The sequence below is a fragment of the Theropithecus gelada genome, unplaced genomic scaffold, assembly GCF_003255815.1.
Source record: "Theropithecus gelada isolate Dixy unplaced genomic scaffold, Tgel_1.0 HiC_scaffold_15987, whole genome shotgun sequence".
Lineage (NCBI taxonomy): Eukaryota > Metazoa > Chordata > Mammalia > Primates > Cercopithecidae > Theropithecus > Theropithecus gelada.
In genome coordinates this window covers 1,581,544-1,604,859 of record NW_020257754.1, presented here as the reverse complement: position 1 = coordinate 1,604,859, position 23,316 = coordinate 1,581,544, and the positions used below count along the sequence as shown (strand labels likewise).

The 23,316-nt window shown below is 35.1% G+C and overlaps 1 protein-coding gene across 1 annotated transcript in view; it reads left to right on the top strand.

Annotated features, from left to right (window-relative positions):
- LOC112617266 (A disintegrin and metalloproteinase with thrombospondin motifs 20) overlaps positions 1–13,552 on the top strand; it is a 205,199-nt gene extending 191,647 nt beyond the window's left edge. The window contains exons 38-39 of the mRNA XM_025374005.1: positions 10,961–11,065; positions 13,291–13,552. Of these exons, the coding sequence (XP_025229790.1) occupies positions 10,961–11,065; positions 13,291–13,380 (195 nt within the window). The 3' untranslated portion in view covers positions 13,381–13,552. The remainder of the gene's footprint in view (positions 1–10,960; positions 11,066–13,290) is intronic.
- The last annotated feature ends 9,764 nt before the right edge of the window (positions 13,553–23,316 follow it).

The following is a 23,316-nucleotide window of genomic DNA, read 5'->3' as shown; positions in this document are numbered from 1 at the left end:
TATCTTGTTTTATTGCCCTGACTACAGCTTCTAGTACAATAGTGAATAAAAGTGGCAAGAGTGAACATCCCTGTGTTCTGATATTAGGCAAAAAGCATTCAGTCCTTCAGCAGCAAGTATGTTAGTTTCATGTGTATGTTAAGTATGTCAGCTAAGAGTATTTTCTAGATATCCTTGATCAGGTTGAGGACATGTCCTTCTGTTTCTGGCTTAAGTGTTATTATAAAAGGATGTTGGATTTTCTGTGGAGAAGATCCTGTGGTTTTTGTCCATTACTGGATAGAGTGTTACCACACTGATTTATTTTTGTATGTTGAAACACAATCTTGCATTCCTGTGATAAATCCCACTTAGTCATGGTGTATAATTATTTTCATATATCGCTAAATTTGGTTTGCTAGTATTTTTCAAGAATATTTCATATTTGTAGGAGAGATTGTTGTATCTTTGTTTTTCTTGTGATATCTGTCTCGTTTTGGTATCACAGAAGTAGTGGCCTTATAGAATGTAGTGGGACATATTTTTTCCTATTGTACCGTTTGGAAAGAGTTTGTGAAAAATGTATTCTTTATATGTTTGGTAGAATTTACTGGGAAAGCCATCTGAGCCTGGGCTTTTTGTGAAAGTTGTTTTAATTACCAGTTTACTTTATTTATTTATTATAGATCTATTCAAATTTTTGCTGTTCTTGAATTTGTTTTGGTAGTTATGTCTTTTTAGGAATTTGTTTGTTTTATCTAAGTTAACTAATTGGTTGTCACACATTGTTCATAGTATCCCATTATAATCCTCTGCTCTTCTTTGTCCAGTGTTTTAAGGTAAAAGGGTAGATTATTGATTTGAGATTATTTTTCCTTTTTAATATAGGCATTTATAGTTATAAATTTTCCTTTAATCAATTCTTTTGTTGCATCCCAAAATATTTGGTATGTTGTGTGTTTCCTTTAATTTATTTTATTTTCTATTATCTATAGTTATGTCTTTGATATATTGGTTATTTAAGAGTGTGGAGTTTGATTTCTACGTATTTGTAAATTTGCCAAATTTTCTTTTTTGGATTTCAACCTTTATTGTGACTGGAAAACACGCTCTGTGTTATTTTATTTACTTAAATTTATTGAGGCTTATTTTATGGTATAGCATATAGTTTGTCCTGGAAAATCTTCAATACATTCTTGGGAAGAATGTGCATTCTGTTGTTGTTGGATGAAGTGTTCTATAGACTATGGACCTTATTGGTTTATAGTGTTGTTCAACTCTTTCTTTCTTGTTGATCTTCCGCTTAGTTGTTCTATCTGCTGAAATTCTACAACTATTATTTTTAAATTGTCTATTTCTCAATTCAATCTTTTATGTACTTTGTTTTGCTTCATTTATTTTGAGATTTTGTTGTACATGAATATATAATTGTCATAACTTCCTAACATATTGACCTTTTTATTATAAAATATTTGTCTTTATCTACAGTAATGTTTTTGTTTTAAAGTCTAATTTATCTGATATTAGTGTGGCCACTTCGGCTCTGTTAGAATTGCTATATATATTTTCATCCCTTTACTTTCAACTTATTTATATCTTTGGCTCTTAAGAATGTCTCTTATAGAGTATTTTGTTGGATTACTGCCTTTGTTTGGATTTCTTTAACGTTACTATTGCTATGTCTGGATTTACATCTGCCGTTTTACTTTTTGTTTTCTATATGTCTCATGTTGTCTTTGTTCAACTGTTCCTCCCTACTGCTTTCTTTTTTATTCAGTGAATGTTTTCTAGGGTAACATTTTAATTTCCTCAATTTTTTCATTATTTTTGAATTGTTTTCTTAGTGGTTATTCAAAGGCTTACAGTATATGTCTTATCAGAATGTACTTTACATTTTACTATTGAACATTCCTATCTTTCCAGTGAAATATAAAGACAGTACTACTATAAATGACCTATTTCTTCTCTTTTTCTGCTATATTTGTTACACATATACCATTTATAAAGGCAACAAACTTGCAACATATTGTTATTATATTAACTTAAATAATTTTATGTCTTTTACATAATATGAGAGAAGATAGAGCAATTATATATTCATAGACTTGGTTACATAAACCTTCTCATTTAGTATTTCTGGTTCTCTTTATTTCTTCCTGTGGATTTGACTTATCATCTTGTGTCATTTCCTAACTCTAAAACAGCTTTGCTTCCACCTCTCTTATTTGTCCCCTTATCGTCAAATATGTTACACGTCTATACATTACAGGTCAATAATATAATTATATATACCTTGGTTTATACGATTGCTTTTAAATCAGTTAAAATAAGAAAAGTGAAGACATAAGCAATTATAGCGTATTTTATAATTATCTGCATAATTACCTTTATCAGTACTCTTGATTGTTTTGTGTTGATTTGTATTAATGTCTGGTGTTACTTGATTTCAGCCTGAAGAACTTCCTTTAGTATGTCTTGTAAAGTAGATCTGCTAGCAAGAGGTCCTCTCATTTTTTTTTTTTTTTAATCTAGGAGTGTCTTTATTTTGCCTTCCTTTTTGAATGATAGATTTGCTTATTGAAAAATTATTGATGCACAGATTTTATTTTCAGCACTTTGAATATATCATCACACTGCCTTCTGACTTCTAAGTAGATAATAGATGTCAGCTTTTATCTTATTGGGTTCCATGGATGTGGTCATTTTTCTCTTGGTGTTTTTGGGGATTTTCTCTTTGTATTTGTTTTTCAATATCTTTACTGTGTCATATTTGATGTGCCTCTCTTTGTGTCTACTTGGCTTGGAGTTCACTAAGCTTCGTGGATGGGTAAATTAATATGTTTCACTGATTTTGGAAAATTTTCAGTCATTATTTCTTCAAATATATTCTCTGCTCTTTTTAATTCTTCTCTCCCTTTGGTACTTCCATTGTGCATATGTTGGTGCACCTAATGGTGTCCTTTCATTCCTCTGAGGCCCTGTTCGTTTTTCTTCTTCATTTTTCTTCTCTGTTCTTCAGACTGCATCATTAACATCCCTTTAAGTTTGCCAATTCTACTAGATCCAGTAGACAATTTCAGCCCCCTTTGTGAATTTTCTAATCTTGATTATTGTACTTTTCATCTTCAGAGTTTTCCTCTGACTCTTTGTGAAATATGATATCTTCATCTTTATTGATATTCTCTATTTGATGAGACACAGTTATCATACCTCCTTTTACTTTTTTAAACGTGGTTTCTTTAGTCCTTTGAACATATTTGTATTAGCTGCTTTGAAGTCTTTGTCTGCTTAGTCTGACATCTGATACATCTCAAAGGAAGTTTTTCTTGACTTTTTTCTTGTGTATGCATCATGCTTTCCAGTTTCTTTGTATGCCTCATAAATTTTGTTGAAAACTGGACATTTTAGGTAACTATATTTTAGCAACAGTGATTACTGATTTCACCCTCCCTTCTGAGGCTTCTTGTTATGGTTGTTGTTTGCTTCTTTTTTAATTACCTGACTGAACTGTTTCAGTGAATTCTATTTCTCTTGTAGTGTGCAGCCTTTGATGGTGCTCCTCAGTGGGCACAGTCTTGGGCATGCACAGTGACCGTGATGCTCCTCTCCTTCAGAGATAACAATGGTCTTAGCTGGGCTTTCTTCAGTTCTCATTCCCTGAAACTGTTTTGAGTTTGTCCATGGTCTGTCTCTACTGATAGGATGCTTAGCAAGAGCTCCGCTCATTGCTAGACAATTTCCCTATTCTTTCAACAATATTTTGGGGACACAAATAACTCCATAATCTGATCCAATTAAATTGAGACCCCATGACCTCAATTAGTCTTATAGTCTGTCTCTGAGATCAGGAAAGTCCCCAAGAAGAGCCTTTGTTAGTTGCCTCATTCTCTGGTTCTCTCTGTTAAACTTCAATCTTATCTACCATTTGCCTTCATTGAGCTACTACCCTCCTCTTAACAACACACCACTAAAATCTTCTTTTCCATAGAGTACCTAGACTTGAAGTTCTCCAGGTTCTATTCCAAATAAGCTCAGTCACAATAGGAAAAGCTAGTGAATTTCCTATTTTTATAACTTGATTCTCTCCCTGGGAAGAAGCTCTGCAATACTGTGGATCTGGGGACAGGGACAGTGGCCCATTCCTCAGAGTAACACCCCTGCTGTATAAATGGAGTGCTGAGTCATGGCAGTAATCCCTGGTCTTCTTGACTTTTGACCTTTTCAGCATGGCGTGTCTGCCTTACCAATGATTTTTTGTGGGGACATTTCAGGCCTAGTGTGCTTGATCTACCATGCCTGGGGTGGACTGACTGCTCTGTGAGTAGGGACCGGGTGGAAGACGGGAGCTTCAGACTCTAGCTACTTTTGCCTATAATTCAACTTCTGCAGTACAGAGCTGGGTGGAATGAGAAATGCTGGTGGCCTGCCCCTCTCAAAGAGAAACCATAGCCTTAACAGGGAGCTGGAGGGGAATGGAGTCCTATATCCTTAACTGCATTCACCATGATTAGAACGATCATCTTGCTGAGGTGGGAGGAAAAGAGGGTGAGCCATGCTTCAGATGCCACAGAGTCTCACTGTTCTTACCTAGATTTAATACATTTTCTTGAATAAATGTTTCTCCCTTTTCCATATAACCATAGAACAAATTTCAGAGACTTTAAGTGGTGGTTATAGTCATAATTTTCACCAGTCGTGTTTGTTTCACTGGAGAGAGTGTCCATGGGCTCCTCACATCACCATTCTAGAAGTGCTTCCTCACATGATTGTATTTTTAAAGGCAGGCAACTTTGCAGAGGAATCCTATGTTCTCATTCAATCTTTGAGGCTGGTTAGCTCTATTTATGTCCATTCTTCTTTCCAATTCCCTATTTCACCCATATTGGTGATGAATACCTACCTCTAACATGGTGACTCTGACCTACTACTTTCTATTCAGTTCCCTTCCCAGGACTGTCCTTTCCCTGCTGAGCCCCTCCTCTCCTGAAGTCCTGCACTGTCTCTTTTTATACCTGTTCTTAAGTCCAGGATGTGTAATCTAAAACTTTTAACATTCTAAACAGTTTTTTCCTTGATATGTAGATGTCTTTTGTTGGTGACACATCCATTCCAACCCTCTTAAATGGCGATTATACATTCTACAATGGTTAACCTATCTCAAGACTGGTCAACTTGTCCAACAACCCATCCTCCTTTTAAGCTATGCCTTCTGGTCATATATTTGATGTAATTAGAGATAAGTAAATTGACAATGGAACCTAGTCTGCTAATATAAGGCCTAACAAATGTTGTTACTTTGGAAAGGTCACCCAGTTCTGGAAATCTGGTCCTTGTCATTACTCGTTGAATTGGGAAAGGTCTGGTCAATGAGACATGAAGAAAATCTCAGGAGATGCATATACAAGTAAATCATATAACTGTCAAATGGAATCAAATTTTCTTTTATTTTATTAATGAACTTTCCTTATAGGAAATATCTGAACAGAAACCCAATTATTACAAATAAAATATTTCTTCATGTACATGAAATTTGAATGAGATATTTGCACAATCAGGTTTTTAAATAATAAGATAGCTATTTCCATTTCTTTCTAACTCCGTTTCTCCAATTTCTCTGTAATCCTTTTTTCCCTATAAGATCTTGAAAAAGTTATATAGCTGTAAACTGAGATTACCCAGTTTATAACTGAAGAAACAGACATTCCATGTTAATAGTCTGTCCAAGATCCTTAAGAAAGTCATAGGCAGAACCAGTAATAAAATGCTCTTCCTGCCCACTGGGGCGAGATGTCTCCCTTGCATGGTTTTCTAGGCATTTCTGAAACGCAAATTTCAGAAACGCTCCATTTCCAAAATTAGATGTTATTGGGCATAGACGCATGCTGTCAAAAGGAGCTGTGCCTTTCTATATTCAGCCTGTATTTATCTGCTTGAGGCTACTGTTACCAAAAATACAAACTGCCCAATATTTTTGGAGATGTTCTGTCAATATATAAACCAGATTCTGTGTTATGTTACACAGCATCTGCATGAATACTCTCCAGATGTTTGATGTCACAGAACTTATACTGTTGTTTGGGATTCATCAAACCCACATCCTCTGTGTTTGCATGTGACAGGATAGTCTGGGATAGGAACGCTAAAATGAGTATGGACACATATGGCACTTTTTAGGGAAAATAAACTTTGCCACATTGCAATATGAGATGAAATTAAGGAGTGTGGTGTGACTTTAGAATGCATATGTCAAAAGTAAAGTAAATGTTTTGTACTTTTTGCAAAGCCACAAAAACTTTTAAAAACAAAAGTAATGTGGATCTCTTTAACTGGTTGGTAATTACATAAAAGTAAGAGAAATAATCATATTTGGCTAATGTCAGTGGGTTATGGCCAGCATCCAGTTTGAATGTTAAAAGTCAGTTGTGAGATATTTGGAATATGTATTCATTATTATCAAGGTGTAGAGTTTAATATATATCCATAAGATCTACCCTTTCGATTACATTGTTTAAATCATGTCCTTTTGTTCACTTGATCTCTCTTGTTACTGGAAGTGGTATAATGATTTTTCCTATTATTAGGGTGTTTCTGTGTAGCAGGACAAGCCACAGACAAAACTCCTCAGACACCGGATTAAAGAAGGAAGAGGTTTATTCGACCGGGAGCATAGGCAAGACTCCTGTCTCAAGAGCCGAGCTCCCCAAGTGAGCCATTGCTGTCTGGTTTAAGGGCTCGCAACTCTAAGGGGGTCCACGTGAGAGGGTCGTGATTGATTGAGCAAGCAGGGGGTACGTGACAGGGAGTTGCATGCAATGGTAATTAGATTGGAACAAGACAGGTTAGGGATTTTCACAGTGCTTTTCTCTACAATGTCTGTAATCTATAGATAACATAACCGATTAGGGCAGGAGTCGATCTTTAACTACCAGGCCCAGGGTGTGGCGCCGGGCTGTCTGCCTGTGGATTTCATTTCTGCCTTTTAGTTTTTACTTCTTCTTTCTTTGGAGGCAGAAATTGGGCACAAGACAATATGAGGGGTGGTCCCCTCCCTTATCTGTGTCTCCATGCATATCTCATAGATTTTGCTTCATAAAAGTTGTTGCTGTATGATTTGATACATAATATTTGTTATGTGTTATGTCTTCTTTGTGGATTATTACTTTCAGCACTTCCTTGTCATAGTTTCATGATTGGGGACTCAAATTCTCCTTTGTCTTTTATCAACATTACTACCCCTGCTCTCTTTTTATGTCCTTTGTCTTTTTATGCTCATTTCTAAGTATTTATTTATTTATTTATATATTTTTTGAGACAGAGTCATGCTCTGACACGCAGGCTGGTGTGCAGCAGCACAGTCTGAGCTCACTGCAACCTCTGCCTCCCAGGTTCAAGAAATTCTCCTGCCTCAGTCTCCTGAGTGGCTAGGATTACAAGCGACTGCCACCACACCCGGCTAATTTTTGTATTTTTAGTGGAGACAGGGTTTCACCCTGTTGGCCAGGCTGGTCTTGAACTCCTGACCTCAGGTGATACACCCATCTTGGCCTCCCAAAGTGCAGGGATTACAGGTGTGAGCCACTGCACCCAGCTGGTGATATGCATTTTCAAGTCTTACTCATTTTAAAACCTGGGATGTTGGTTTCCTTACTGTTGAGTTTCGAGAGCTCTTTATATGTTCTGGATACAAGTCTGTTGTTGGATACGGCATTCTAGTCCAAACCTTGTCTTTTCTTTCTTTTAAGTATCTCTCACCAAGCAGTTTTCGATTTTAATAAAGTCAAATTTTTCTTTTATGGACTGTACATTTAGACTCGTTTCTGAGAAATCATTAAATAAACTCAAATTACTAAGATTTTTCTCCTTTTGGAAGTTTTCTTCAAAAACTTTTTATAGTTTTATGCTTTACACCTAGACCTACAATTTATTTTGAATTAAATTTTGTATTAAGTCTGGGAGATTTATAGACTTAATTTTTCATCTGAGTCAAAAACATATAGATACCCAATTGTTCTAACACCACATGTTGAAAAGACAATGTTTTCTCCACTTATTTGCCTTTCTACCTTTGTCAAAAGTACTGGCCATATTTATGTGGGTCTTTTTTTCCTTTGATCTACATGTGTCTGTCTTCACCAACACCATATGTCTTGATTAGGATAGCTTTATGATAAGTGTTAAAGTAGTATGGGTTCTCCAGCTCCATTCTTCTTTTGTAAGCTTATCTCAACTATTTATATCCATAGCCTTTCTTTATAAATTTTAGAATCAACTCTCTGTATCTATAAAGATTCTGGGTAGAAAATTTGTATTGGTATCATATTAGATCTATAGAGTACATACATAATAAAATGTGTACAGTACATTTAAAAACTTTAAAACATAATTATTTAATGAGCACACATGAACCAACCAGTCAATCCAAGAAGTGAAACGTTAAAACTTGCATCTATCTATATACTTCTCCTCTATCTTATACCCATACCTACCTTTTTCTTTGACACAGCCAGTTACTCAAGAATAAACATTCCAATTTATTGAATTCCTAGGTCTTCTGAATCATATTACCTTCCATTTGTGATTTGGCTGCTGAAATTTTAATTTGTGTAGTGGCTGCTTCTTCAAAATGTCAGGAGGGTAGAAGAGGAGATAAGTTTCATACTACGTATCTACTCTCTTGACATTTCACACTACATATGCATGTATGGAGTGAGAGACAGTGAGAGAGAGAGAGACAGAGAGATAGAGAGACCTCATATGTTGAACAATTTTTAGGTTAAAGATTAGGTTTGAGGTTTAAATTTTAATCTTAAATGAAGTATTGGAATTAACACATTTATTCACTTATTTATTATAGTTCTCTCATTGAATTACTTTTTTTAGGTACATATGCTATTTCACTTGACAGATTTAGAGTGAGATCTGTCTGAACTCTTATGGTACTTGACACCATCTCTGCCAGTCAGTTAATTTTGAACAAATGAGTGAGATGTATTTTCAGCTCCGTCAACATCATACCAAATTTCAGATAATTGTTTTACCATTTTTTTTGAGATCGTATTATGTAGTTTTTAAAGTGAGGACTAAGAACAGAAATAAAGCTCATGAAAATTAGTCCAGAGAAATGGAACAATCAATAGTTCTAGACTCAACTAATTGTGTTAATGACCACCTAAGGCTGTTGGTAGTCCATCAGATTCATTCCTTTTACTTCTAGTGTATATACATTTGAATATTTTTAAGGCATATTGATCAAGGAGGTAGAGAACAAATGGAAGAATGGAAAAACGGTATTAGGTTGCATGGTCCAATCCGGGCACTCAAGGAGCATCTGGTTACAAGAAATTTACATGATAGAATATATTTTCATTTTTTAATAACTTTATTTGGTGAAAAGCCTATCTGAGAAGGAATGTGAGATTGGAGGGATACAGTGCAAAACCTGTATCAGGTTGATTAAGTATCAAATGGAATAATATATCCTAAGAATCAATTCTTTTTATTCAAATATTTGTGAACATAAAATACTACTTTGTCTAGTTTTAGTGTCATTCATTATCATAGAGTCTGAAGAGTTTTATATATGTATTTGTGTATTTACTTTTATAATACTACTATTTAATGTTTTTAATGCTGCACTTAATTCATCCATTTGAAAACACTTATTGAGAACTTAGGCCCTGTTCTGTGCTCTGGGAATATAGCAATGAAGCTGACATAGAGTTCATATTCTAAATTTCATAACCAAGTGATGTTGTATATGATAAATTGTCTTTGAAATTTATCTAAAACTAATTATTTCTGCAATGGAAAATTCTCCATTTATTGTCATTGTTTTATACAAATATTTGATCTTTATTTGTTTTTAAATGAGAAATATACAATATAAGATTGCTAAGAAATCCAAGTTAATGACTAAATTGATATCTAATTGTTTTAGCAATATTAATAATTCACATTATATAGAGAGAGTTTATTTAGACTTTGCTTTTATGACAAGATAATATTTTCATTCATATAATATAAAATCCAGTGTTTCGTCACAGTCTTGCTAAAGATTCATGAGTCTTAAGCCATTGAGATATTGTGATGTAATTGAAGACTGTCTTAATATTGTTCTGAATCTATATGCATACCAAACATTGTCAGTAGAATGAACTTGTTTATAAGTTCTACTTTTCAATGTTTAAATCTGTACTGTAAAATTATATACATGTGACACAAGTGTTACCTATTTTAATCACACATTTTCTCAGTTAACATTGCAATTTAATAGTTAACAAAGATAGTCTGAAATATTTTGACATAAAAATGGTCCTGTACTTGGAAAGAATTAGATCATAAAGCTCATAGGGGACCCACACACCATAATGTGTGTAAACCATGTGGCATCACACATCTAAACACCGTTTTTGGTGTTTAAAATGGATATAATTGCCAGGACAATAATATTATGTTAGATAGTTTTGTGTGGTGAGTTAAGAAGTAATATTCTTATCACAAAAGGAATGGGGCAATAACAGAGATTCTGGAAAACACGTCAAATAGGTGAAACATCATAGAAGTTAGCAATGAAGGGTCAAAAATAGAAAGTGTAGAAATGTTAAAGTGCAGCAAATATTGGTCCCCATGAACGCTACTTCTGTCAGGATTTACTAATTTCTACAGGACCATTAGCTCTAGTGGTCAAATCATAGAGTCCTGGAGTTGGGCAGAGTTACTTCTCCACAAATAGCATTATATAGTATTAATTCAGTTGTCACTTGCAATTCAGAAGACTTATTTGTAATCAATTTTCAAAGTCCTTAACTGGTTCATTTTCTTTACAGTAAGGTTATATCGATATTCCTTCATTTTATAAAAGACCCTTGAAGAGTATTTTGAGTCCATCCTTATATAATTCCTGTTCAGATGTTGTTAGCCAAGAGCATTCTTAAGTATTTATAAATTCCATCTATTTTTGTTTGTTTTATTTACAATCCAGGGACAGTTTAGCATTAACTTAGCAGGAACTGGGATGAAGATATCCAACACAGCAAAGTGGCTTGCTCAGGGGAGTTATACCTCTGTCAGCATACGGAGATCAGAGGTAAGTCCTGCAGGACCAAAAAGCCTGTTTGAAATACTTCCGTGCTGTGAACTAGCATTAAAGGCTCTCTACCTTAAATGTAAACTTGTATGAAATTGATGACTAAAGAGTTATTGCATATAATGGGTAGATTATATATAATGGAGCACAACATCAATTTATGAAATGAAACAGGATTCATTTGTATTAATGTGCATGTGTAGGTTTTGTATACTTATGAATCCATATATGGGCTATAGATGTCTGAACATGAATTGCCAAATGCTAGGACATATAGGTTTTGTCTATCTCAAGTTGGAGCTAATGACTTGAAATACAGGTCTTCAAAAAAGGTATGTTTTTTACTATACTTTAATTACTGAAGGTTTACAGGTTTTAATATTTCAAAATGAGTGTTAATTTTTGTTTTCTTCCCTCACTGTTTTAGTGATGGGGGTGGTGTTGGAGACCCTTGTCATTTAACAAATATTCTTCACAGTTTTTTCAATAATTAGGATTATGTATTTATGTTGTACTCATGTTTTCCTGTCTTTATCTAGATAACGTTGTTATTTTATTTGTAAAAATATAGACTGTCATGTAGTATTTATATATATATATATAGTTATAACTATTTGTATAGTTTATTTATATAATTATTATAACTATAGCACATGTCATATTATCCAAATAGAATCCACTTAATTTTCTGCAGGTATGGTGTTCCAACATGTACACTTCAAGAAACGCTTTCTATTACTCACGGTTATTGTGTCTTAGATAACATAGCCCTGCCCATAGTAAATCTGGATCTAGGTTATATGTGTTCCCACTTATATTACACATAAATTAGCACCAGCAACAACTTCTGTATACTCTAATGTTTTATGATTTTTATTTCTTATGATAAAAGTGATTTTTGTTATACTCCTATTTATATAAATATTTCTCATAAATGAAACTTAGTATTCTGATAGTCATAGCCTTTAAAACATTCTGTTTCTGAAGATGATAAAATTGGGCTTTACTTAACAAAAGAGTTGTGTTTGTATTAACTTCTATTCTAAATATTAATTCATTATTTATTTCATTGAGAACTTCTATCTCAATAAAAAAGGTTGCACATAACTATTTCTTGAGATCTGATGCCCAGTGTGAAACTGATTGGTAAAATCCAGATATACTTACAGAAATGCAAACATATTTTCCTTTGCCAATAAGTTTAATGAAGATTGAGTTCTTACTACAACAGAGGGAATAGGGAATAATTCAGCTCTGAGATTTTACTGCCTTTCCCTTCTCTGTGTACTCAGGTTCTCCAGAGCTAAAATTGCTTTAGAAAGAAAAGGTAACTTCAAAAGCTTCCATTCTCAAAACATTCTTCCATCTCAAAATGTCCCCAGAACCTACAGTTTTCTTCTCTATCTTTACTCCCTTAGATTTAAAAAAATTACCTTTTCCAGATATGATAGGAGTTCAACCTGTTTTTGTGTCGTGTTCTAGAAATGTCTTCAGTCTTCACTTTTAGACCTAAAGATGTAAGGCATCTCGAGAGTGCATCTATCACGTCCTGACCAACCCGCTTCAGCCCACCTCTGTCACCTGTTCTTCAGTGAACTGCTCTGCTTGTGGAACAATCTCCCATTTTAGTTCTTTTCTAATTCTAATGACTACTTTCAGCCCAGTTTTAATTTTTTTTCTCCATTTTACCACCTTCTATACTTTTCTCCAGAGTGTGTTTCTCATGCCTCCATGAGATGTTTGAAATAAATGGGATAGAATATGAATTATATACCTTTAAAGTCAAGTTTATACAATATCCTTCTTTTATTTGGTCTAAGAGAACATTATGTAAATTTATGTAAATATTGGATAGCAAATTGGGAGAGGTTTTAATAAACTCACTGAAGCAAATAGAGACCTAGATGAAAAATATGTGGATTGAGATTGAAATATGTGGATTGGATTTAAATCTTAATTGAGATTTAAATTGTCTAAATTATAGTATGGTATATAATATTCAATTAGCTAAAATGAATCTCAGGTTATCTAATATCCTTTAACTTTCCCATGTCCACCAGTTCAAACAATATCAAAAGGGTATGATCTTTGACCTCCAATGCAATTCTTATAGGAAACCTCTAATGATTTTAGCCATATGATTCAAAGCATTTGCTTTTTCTGCTATTTGCATGCAGATATCAGCTTGTATAAGATTCTTCTATATTTCTTCTTCCAATTTTCAGGATGGAACCAGATTTTTCGGCAAGTGTGGAGGGTACTGTGGAAAGTGTCTTCCTCACATGACTACTGGTCTCCCAATTCAAGTCATATGAACATTTAGAAGGGGGATGCATGCCCTAAAGAGGAGATATTCTCTGGAACATTCAAATAACGGGTGCTCATTTCTTTATTTCTCCCTTCCCGAGATTTCCAGGTCTAATATGTCTCTGCGTTTTTTTCAGGGTGCTCATCAGGGATTCAAATAACTGCTTAATAAGGTTCTATTAATCAGGATTTTTTTTAAAGAACATAATAATTTATAATAGAGAATACCAGGATCGAATGAATTATACCAAGACAGTGCTGCTCTTAACATCTTGGACTGGATCACACTTATCTTATACCTATAAACCCATGTGTAAATCTCTGCTCAGCTTTGTACTGTACAATGAAATGTTTATTCTACTAGCTAAAATGAAGCAAGTAAATATTAGGATAATAAACATTCAAAATTACTCTAAACATTATTTAATCTTTCTGACAAGTAGCAAATCAATAGTTACATAAAAAAGCACAGAGCCATTATACTTTCTACTCATACAGTTTAGATACCTTGTTTTATTTTTCCTTTAATTTTTACTTGCGGATTACGGTGCTTCAATTAAAAAAATAGTCCTCAAAATGAGGTACAAATTGTGTATTAAAAATGTATGTTTGGGGTAAATAGTAAATAAAAAATTTTGTGGGTATAATAAAGATATGATATAATTTAATTTTTAAGATCTACCTCAAATTTGATTGTACTTACAAGAACAATACATTGTTTTTATAATTTTATATTCTGTTTTGCCTCTATAATTCTTGTGTGTGTATATATATTCTTTAAAAATTTATTTTCTCAAAGTTATGTACTGTATTCTATTAATTAAATATGTGAGAATTCTTTTAATTTTGAAGATCTTATTTTGGTAAACATAAAAATATATTTACATATGTAAAAGTTTTATTAGAGGTGTTTAAGTTATTTTATATCAGAGGTTTCTCAAAGTCAGAACATAAAGGAGTATAAAAATTAACTATTAAATGGCAAATTCTCAGGTATTAAGAGTTTTTTTCATGCAGATAATTTAACCATGTATTATATAATAATATGCTTTTGAAAGACATGTAGACAAATAATATTTTTCTATGGAGACTTACTCTGAAAACCAAAAAAAAAAAAAAAAAAAAAAAAACAGTGGAATCTACTAATAGATTTTTGCCAGTGAATACTAGTGTACTTGTTTTACCCACAAAGTGTTTTTCTCCCAACCAAACATTTATTACAGATGTATTGTGCCATATAAAGCTCTAATGCAATTTTGTTCCAACGTGGTTAAATAAACATTTGAAGATGTCTGTATCAAAAGAAGTATTTTGTATTATGTGCCTTAAGCCAGTTACAAACATTAATACAAAATGTGTGACATTTTCCAGGAATCTTTTCATGCATATTTAGAATCTTACAATTTATAAACATTTAAATAAACATATTTTTATGATTCATTAGCACCTTGTCTTTATTGTCTTTACATGTCAAAAAAAGAACTTTCACTGCAAATGTCTATAACTCTAAACACTTTAGAAATTCTAATTTTTTTTTCTTTTTTGAGACAGAGTTTTGCTCTTGTCGCCCAGGCTAGAGTACAATGGCACAATATCGGCTCACTGAAACCTCTGCCTCCTGAGTTCAAGCGATTCTTCTGCCTCAGCCTCCTTAGTAGAGGGGATTACAGGCTCCTGCCACCATGCCCAGCTAATTTTTTGTATTTTCAGTAGAGACGTGGTTTCACTATGTTGGCCAGATTGATTTTGAACTCCTGATCTCAGGCAGTCCACCTGCCTCAGCTTCCCAAAGTGCTGGGATTACAGGCGTTAGCCACCGTGCCCGGCCAATTCTAAGAAATTTTTAATCAAATTTGTGCAGTTAGGATGAAGCACAGCTCCTATCTCTGCCCTTCTCATGGCAGAGGAAACCTGGCAGGAAAGCTGGCAACAGCTTGCAATGCCTCTGAAAGCTTGTATATACAAGGACTATTGGTGTCTACTCTGATTCAAGTGACCAAACCAGATCACAGGACCAAGTCCTACGCAGTAGGACAGAGAAATGTGCTCCTGCAGGGCAGGATGGCCAGATCTATGGAAATGGGTGGGGACTTAACAATCTCTCCCAAGACAAGAAGCAGGTCCTTGTGATAAATCATCTTCAGCCTCCCTAGAATTTGCCCAAGTACTGCCAAAGTGGTTAAGTAAATTAAATTACCACTGGAAGAGAATAAAAATTTTAGTTGATCCACATTCTCATTGACACCTGAATTTCTGGGGTTTTTTTTTTGTTTTCTAATATGATGGGACATAGCATGGTATTTCATTGTCTGAATTTATATTTATCTGAATACCAGAGTAGATGGGGATCTCTCATATGTTTTTACATTTGGTTTCTTTTTCTGAGAATCTCTTGTTTATTATCTTTGTCAGTTTTGGTTTAGGATTTTTTTTTTTAAGTTAAAGGGCTTTTTAAAAGTTATCATCAGAGTGGGAACAAGAAAAATATAAGTTTACAGTTTGGGACTGTTATTTTAAGTTCATTTTCTTTGTCTTCACAGTGTCTATGTCAAAGTGTTGCTGTTTTGCTCAAATATTTTGTCTCCTTTCTAACCCCAAATTCTCAGAAGGTAGCATTATTTTCTATTTTACAAGAAAGAAAACCATTGAAAGTAAATTCTTTCAACTTCCTGCCACTTATACATCTCCTCTCCACCTCCTCTGCCCCAAAAAAGAGAAAGAAAAAAAAAGTCATATTTCTGAATAAAAGCCAAGCAGCTTTATGTGGATATAATTTAAAACATTTGAGAATCTCTTGCCAAAAAGCATGCTTTTGTATTGCACCGTAAATTAGTTGCAAATATTAATATACAACTTATAACGATTTACTTGTTTAACATTTAAGATGGCATGCTCCCTGCATCTATTTTCTCTTTTTTTTCATGCCCTGTTGGAGAAACAATTACCCTGCTCATGTGTGAGGATAATCACTCAACCTCTGCCTTTGATTTCCCCTACTCTGAATTCTCTAGGACTTCTTTCCATTGATTATTCTGTCTCCCTTTCCTTTCTCTCACCACTGGTTCCTTTTCTTCATTCAAAAACCATGTTTGCCTCTCTTCTATATTAAAACAAAAATATCTCATTTTCCTGTCCAATCAGTAATTATGTCAAGTTAGTTTATCATAGTGTTTAAATCTTTTCTATATATTTATTGATTTTTCTAATTGTAGTATTGATATTGAGAGATTGTAATCAATAAAGTCAGTCCTGCAATTTAAAAAATTGTAAAACAGGTAATTCTCTTTCTATTTTTGGTGTTTGCTCTAGGAATTCCAATACAGATCTTTAACTTATCATAATCTACCTTCAGTGTTATAAACCTCAAATACAATTTTATATAAATTCTTGTTCTAAACATGTCTTTTAAAATAAATAAGATACTATAAATTATCCTTTATATATTAGCTGGGCATGGTGGTGTGCATCTGTAATTCCACCTACTCTGAAAACTGAGGTGGGAGGATTGCTCGAGCCCAGGAGGTCAAGGTTGCAGTCAGTTCTGATAATGCCACTGCACTGCAGCCTGGGCAACAGAACCAGACCGTCTCTTCAAACAAACAAACAAACAAACAAACAAACAAAAACCCCTAACATCATGTACAAACATTGATGGAAATAGAAGATAGTAATATAATAAATTTTGCAAAAACAACTTGTTCACAACTGTGTACAGATTTGAAAAATATAAAGCTGTTTTATGATGCTATAACAACAAAAAGGAACAGAATTAATTTATTTTATTCTCCCTCAATGTCACTCATCAGGATAAAATACATCTTGGCTACTAAATGTAGCTATCAATCAACATTGGCCATTGCATGAACTTCTAATTTTTAAAAAAGAGTACTATTTTCAAACATAGAGAACTCATTCTTTCCCGTTAATTTTTTTCTTATAATTTTAGAATGTCTTTATTTGCTAAGTGTTTACTATTTGCTAAAAGGTAAATAATAGGATTCAATTATACAGTACTTGCACTACTTAATCTTTAAAAGATAACATAATTACTTTTGCTACATTTCACTTACCCCTTTTTCTAGTAATTCTCCATATTTGAAACTTGAAAGAATAGTTACACTGACAACAGTGGCATCTGCTGGCCATAACAATTCCTCAGAAGAATCAATAAAAATTGCCAACCTAATTTCTTCCATACTTTCCTGGAAATCTTGAGGCACACCTATTGCAATGCATTAGGCAAGCTATCTTTGAGACGTCTTTAACCCAATTTAACATTGATATTGACATCTATATTAATATCCTACATTCATACATACATGTGTTCTTTTTGCAACTTCAATCTGAGAACATTCTTAACAATATAAAATCTTCCTTGACCTCCAGGAGAAAATAAAGAAGCTTTTCATGTAATAATTTTTTTTCAGGAATTTTTATTCTCTACAGGGGGGAAATGTGGAATGTGAACAGAGGCTTTCTGGACCAGGGTGTAGCAGTCATGAATAAGGCAACATTGAATAAGTTCACCACTTGGGTATTTTTTCCCTCAGCTATAAAATGAGAAATTCAAAACAAATAACTTCTAAGGTACTTTTCTGCTGTGAAAGTTTATATGTATAAATTGTGTCTGGTGCACTAGTTAGGAGTTACTATTTGTTAAATGTGTAAAGCTACTTGGTATTTAATAAGAGTAAAAAACTGTTCAGGGGTAGCTTATCAATCTACTGTTCACTTTCGTGATACAGAAAACTGTTCAACTTACATATGTGAAAGCAAAGATATACTCCTGTCACAGTTTTATACCCAGTGTTTTATAATTAAGACAACCCGAGTTTCTGATGTGCTCTGCCACTTTTTGGATGTGTGATCTCATAACAAAACACTGATACAATCTGAGCTTCAGTATTCTCAGTTGCAAAATGAATAGAAGAAAAAATGTCTTGCTTACCTTCCCAGCATAAAAATTGTGAAATTAAATGAGCTATTCTTCATAAAAATGTTTTGAGGAGTACAAATGACCCAGTTAGCAAAATCCCTTTATTTTTAATATTGAAAGCAGTTTTGAAAGCATTATAGTTAGTAGAAGACTGGTTCTGGGGTCAAAACTCCAGCTCTACTGCTTATGTATGCCCTGTGATCTTGGGAAAATCACTTGATTTCTTTGAGTTTCATGGGAATGTTAATAGTACCTGTCTCATTTTGTTGCAGATATTAATATGTAAAATATTGCACTAGGTCAGGCACATAATAAGTTTTCATACACGTTAGCTATCAGTACTATTGTCATGATGACCTGTAGGGTCAATACTTTTTGTGAACTAATCCTGAAGCATACAAACATTTTGTGTATGTAGTGTGGAGTAGAGGAAGTGTTGCCTCTTGGAAACACAAGTCCCAGGGAAAGTGAAGAGGCTTTCTGCTTTTCCATACATTATTTGCAGTATAGATCATCTTGGACCATCTGACTTAAATCTGATGCTCTCACCATCCATCTCTACTGAACACCACTGCTGTGCTTCTGACCTGTTCTGAATTAGCAATCACCCCTCACCTTGGAAAAAATTAGCCCCAGCCTAATGTGTGGATTAGATCTCTCAACACTGGTCTCATTTAGAGCTTACCATTTCTGCCCCTTCTGACTCCATTTTTCTCTGATCTTCCTCCTAATTCTCTGCTCTTTTCCTTTGCCTGATTTCTCTTCTGTTTCAACATATCACATAATGAATGCCTCGGCATGACCTATCATAAAACCATCTTGGAAGGTAACGTCGAGTGCTTTCTAAGCAGCTTCATCAAATGTATAACCCAGATGGTTGAAAAAGATGATCTCAATATGAGGTATCTGTGAAGGTGCCAACCAAGCCAGAGTGTAGCCAACTTCAGTTACATTAGCACGAAGACTCTCTTTACAGGGAAACACTTATCTATTCCATCAGCTAGTATCTGACTTTTGGTTCTGTCTTTCCATCATTTCATAAAAGTATTTTTTTAAAAAACTATTTTGCTTTTTTTTTAAACCAAAAATTTAAAAGATAATAATAATGTATCTGTATCTATACCAGAGATGGTAGATACCAGGAAATGTGCCAATAGTCTCCAATTTGGCACCCAGAGTAGGCATTAATCATTCCAGACATTTCCTACTGCTAATCAATCTGGATATATCCTCAAAACTCTTAGTATAGTTTCCTGAGTAACCACCACCAATATATCAAATTTGACAGGTGACGGGAAAGCTCTCTGCTTTCTCTGAACAAGGTCTGGATAGCCAAGAGGAATCAACTTTCCCAGAGCCTTGCCTAATGGCCTAATTTGATAGAGATGAATTTCCCAAAGCCATTCCGCATGTGTTCATTGAAAACAACTCTAACCAAGATACTAGACTAAGAATAATTGAGCAAGTCAACACAGTCCCTGTCATCACACAGTATATAATTAGTTTGGTATGTAGTTTTTAGAATTTTCTCAAGTAGCAAGTGTTGGAGTTTTGCTTTTGTTTTGTTTTTAGTTAGGACTAGCCAGAAAAAAAAAAAGAGGTATAGTGTCATTGAGGTATAAAAAATCCCAGACTTGGGATTTAGGGAGGGGTGTGAGAAAAAGTAACTGAAAAGGAAAGTTGCATGGAATCTAGGGCAAAGATAGTTTAAAATCTTGCTGGAGACATTCCCTGGAGAAAAGTCATCATTTATTTTGTATTCAGTATCTACATCATTTTTCTTATGTTTCATGAATGCCCCACTTTATCAGGTGAATCACGTTTCCTAGTGTAGAGGCTGAAAATACCAGACGCTTGCTTTCCTGACCTCCCTTGCAACTAAGATCCAGACATATGACCTCAGTTCCAAGAGTCGGATGCACCATCACTGAGTTTCATCAGAAGTTAGTGACTCTGAGAAGTAGAAGCAGTGCAGTACACACCAGTGACAGATGGCACATTGGTGATGGCTAGATCCAGGGCCCAGAGGCAGCAGCAGGAGCTCTTGTGGCAGCATCATGCATCAGTAGAGCAAGCTGACAAGTTCAATGCACAGCTGCTATGTCAGCAAATCTTCAATGCACCAACCAGGGGAGTGATTTTGGCCTTTCTTCCTGGCTGCAACTGGATATGCTTTAATAATTTATTTTGTGTTGAATTAACCAGACAGTTTCTGAAGCAAAGAGCAGGGAAGAAAAGAAAAAAAGATCACTATGCAATCTCTACTTAATATCAGTCTGTGTTTAATGCTGCCAGAGGCAGTTCTTTCAAAAATGTAGAGATAGAGGTCACTTTCTAATTCTAACCATAAGCCAAATCATAACCCATATAGAATTATTAACTTTATTTTCTAGGCTCACACGGCTTCTTTGAATCTTTTAGTCTATGTTTGTAAATAAAATTTTGAGATCAAGACATGAGTTTTACAACCATGCAAAATAAAAGCCCTGGTTCTTTAAGGTCTAATAGGTTTTAGCAAAGGTAAAAACATATGAAGTCTTGCTTGAAAGTAAAAACGTATCTGATTGTACATTTCTGTTGAGACATACCTACCTCTAGTCTTTTCTGTTCTAAGGATAACTGTTCTGCAAATGCCTTTAAGGATGCACATCAAATTCAAATATAAGTGCTCCTCATTAAGTGGTACAGTGTTATTATTATTATAAAGAAACTTATGAGTGACTTTACTGAATAAAGATGTACTTGTTAATGGCAAAGCCCCAGCTTATTGAGATTCTACATGACTCACCTAGTTGAGATTCTAGACAACTCGCCTTAGTAAGGAAGTCTGGGAAATATTTGAACCACTACTGATATGGTTTGGCTGTGTCCCCACCCAAATTTCATCTTGAGTTGTAGTTCCCATAATCCCTGTGTGTCATGAAAGGAACCTGTTCGGAGGTAATTGAATCAAGGGGGAGGTTACACCCATGCTGCTGTTCACATGATAGTGAGTGAGTCCTCATAAATCTGATGATTTTATAAGGGGCCTTTTCCTCATTGCTTGGCACTTCTCCTTCCTGCCATCATGTGAAGAAGGATGTGTTTTCTTCCCCTTGATTGTAAGTTTCTTGAGGCCTCTCCAGCCATGTGGTCAATTGAACCTCTTTCCTGTATAAAGTAGCCAGTCTCAGGCAGTTCTTTATAGCAAGTTGAGAATGGACTAAGACAGTAAATTGGTACTGAGAGTGGCACACTGCTGTAAAGATACCCAAAAATGTGGGAGTGACTTTAGCACAGGGTAACAGGAAGGAATTGGAACAGTTTGGAGGGCTCAGAAGAAAATAGAAAGAAGTGGAAAAGTTTAGAACTTCCTAGAATCTTGTTGAATGCTTTGACCAAAATGCTGAAACTTATATGGACAGTGAAGTCCAGGCTGAGGTGGTCTCAGATGGAGATGATGAACTTGTTGGGAAGTGGAATGAAGGTCACTCTTGCTGTTTTAGCAAAGAGCCTGGTGGCATTTTGCCCCTGCCCTAGATATCTGTGGAGATTTTAACTTGGGAGAGATGATTTAGGGTATCGGTCAGAAGGAATTTCTAAGCAGCAAAGTTTTTCAGATGTGATGTGGGTGCTGTTAAAATAATTCAATTATATGTATTTGCAAAGATATGCTTTGGAATTGAAACTTAAGTTTAAAAAGGAAGCAGAGCATAAAAGTTTGGAAAATTTGCAGGCTGAAAATGTGATAGAAAAGAAAAACCCATTTTCTGAGGAGAAATTAAAACCTGTTGTAGAAATTTGCCTAAGTAACAAGGAATCAAATGTTAATTGCCAAGACAATGGGGAAAATGTCTCCAGGGCATGTCAGAGGTCTTCATGGTAGCCCCTCCCATCACAAACCCAGAGGCCTAGGAGGAAAAAATGGTTTTATTAGCTGGGCACAGGGCCTTGCTTCTTTGTGCAGTCTTGGGACTTGGTGCCCTGCATCCTGGCCATAGCTAAGATGGGCCAACATACAGCTCAGACCATGTCTTCAAAGGGTGCAAGACCAAAGGCTTGGCAGCTTTCATGTGGTGTTGAGCCTGGGGGTACACAGAAGTCAAGCATTAAGGTTTGGGAACCTTGGCCTAGATTTCAAAGGGCGTATAGAAACTTCTGAATGTCCAGGTAGAAGTTTATTGCAGAGGTGAAGCCCTCATGGAGAACATTTGCTAGGGAAGTGTGGAAAGAAAATGTGGGATTGAAGCCCCCACATACAGTCCCCACTGGGGCACTGCCCAGTGGAGCTGTGAGAAGAGGGCCACCATCATCCAGACTCCAGAATGGTAAATCCACTGACAGCTTGCACTATGTACCTGGAAAAGCCATAGACACTCAATGCCAGCCCACGAAGGCAGCTGGGAGGGGGGTTGTACCCTGCAAAGCTATGGGGGTAGAGCTGCTCAAAGCCTTGGCAACCCACCTCTTGCATCAGTATGATCCAGATGTGAGATGGAATCAAAAGAGGTCATTTTGGAGCTTTAAGATTTACTGATTGCTCCATTGGATTTCAGACTTGCATGGGTCCTGTAACCTCTTTGTTTTGGCCAATTTCTCCCATTTGGAACAGGTGTATCTATCCAACGCCTGTACCCTTATTGTATTTAGGAAATACCTAACTTGCTTTTGATTTTACAGGTTCATAGGCAGAAGGGACTTGCTTTGTCTCCGATGGGACTTTGGATTTGGACTTTTGGGTTAATGCTAGAATGAATTGAGACGTTGGAGGACTGTTGGGAAGGCATAATTGTGTTTTAAAATGTGAGGACATGAGATTTGGGAGGGGCTGGGGGTGAAATGATATCATTTGGCTGTGTCCCCACCCAAATCTCATCTTGAATTGTAGTTCCCATAATCCCCACATGTTTGGGAGGGATCCAGTGGGAGGTAATTGAATCATTGAGGCAGTTACCTCCATCCTGCTATTCTTGATAGTGAGTCAGTTCTCAAAAGACCTGATGGTTTTATAAGGAGTTTTTCACTCTTC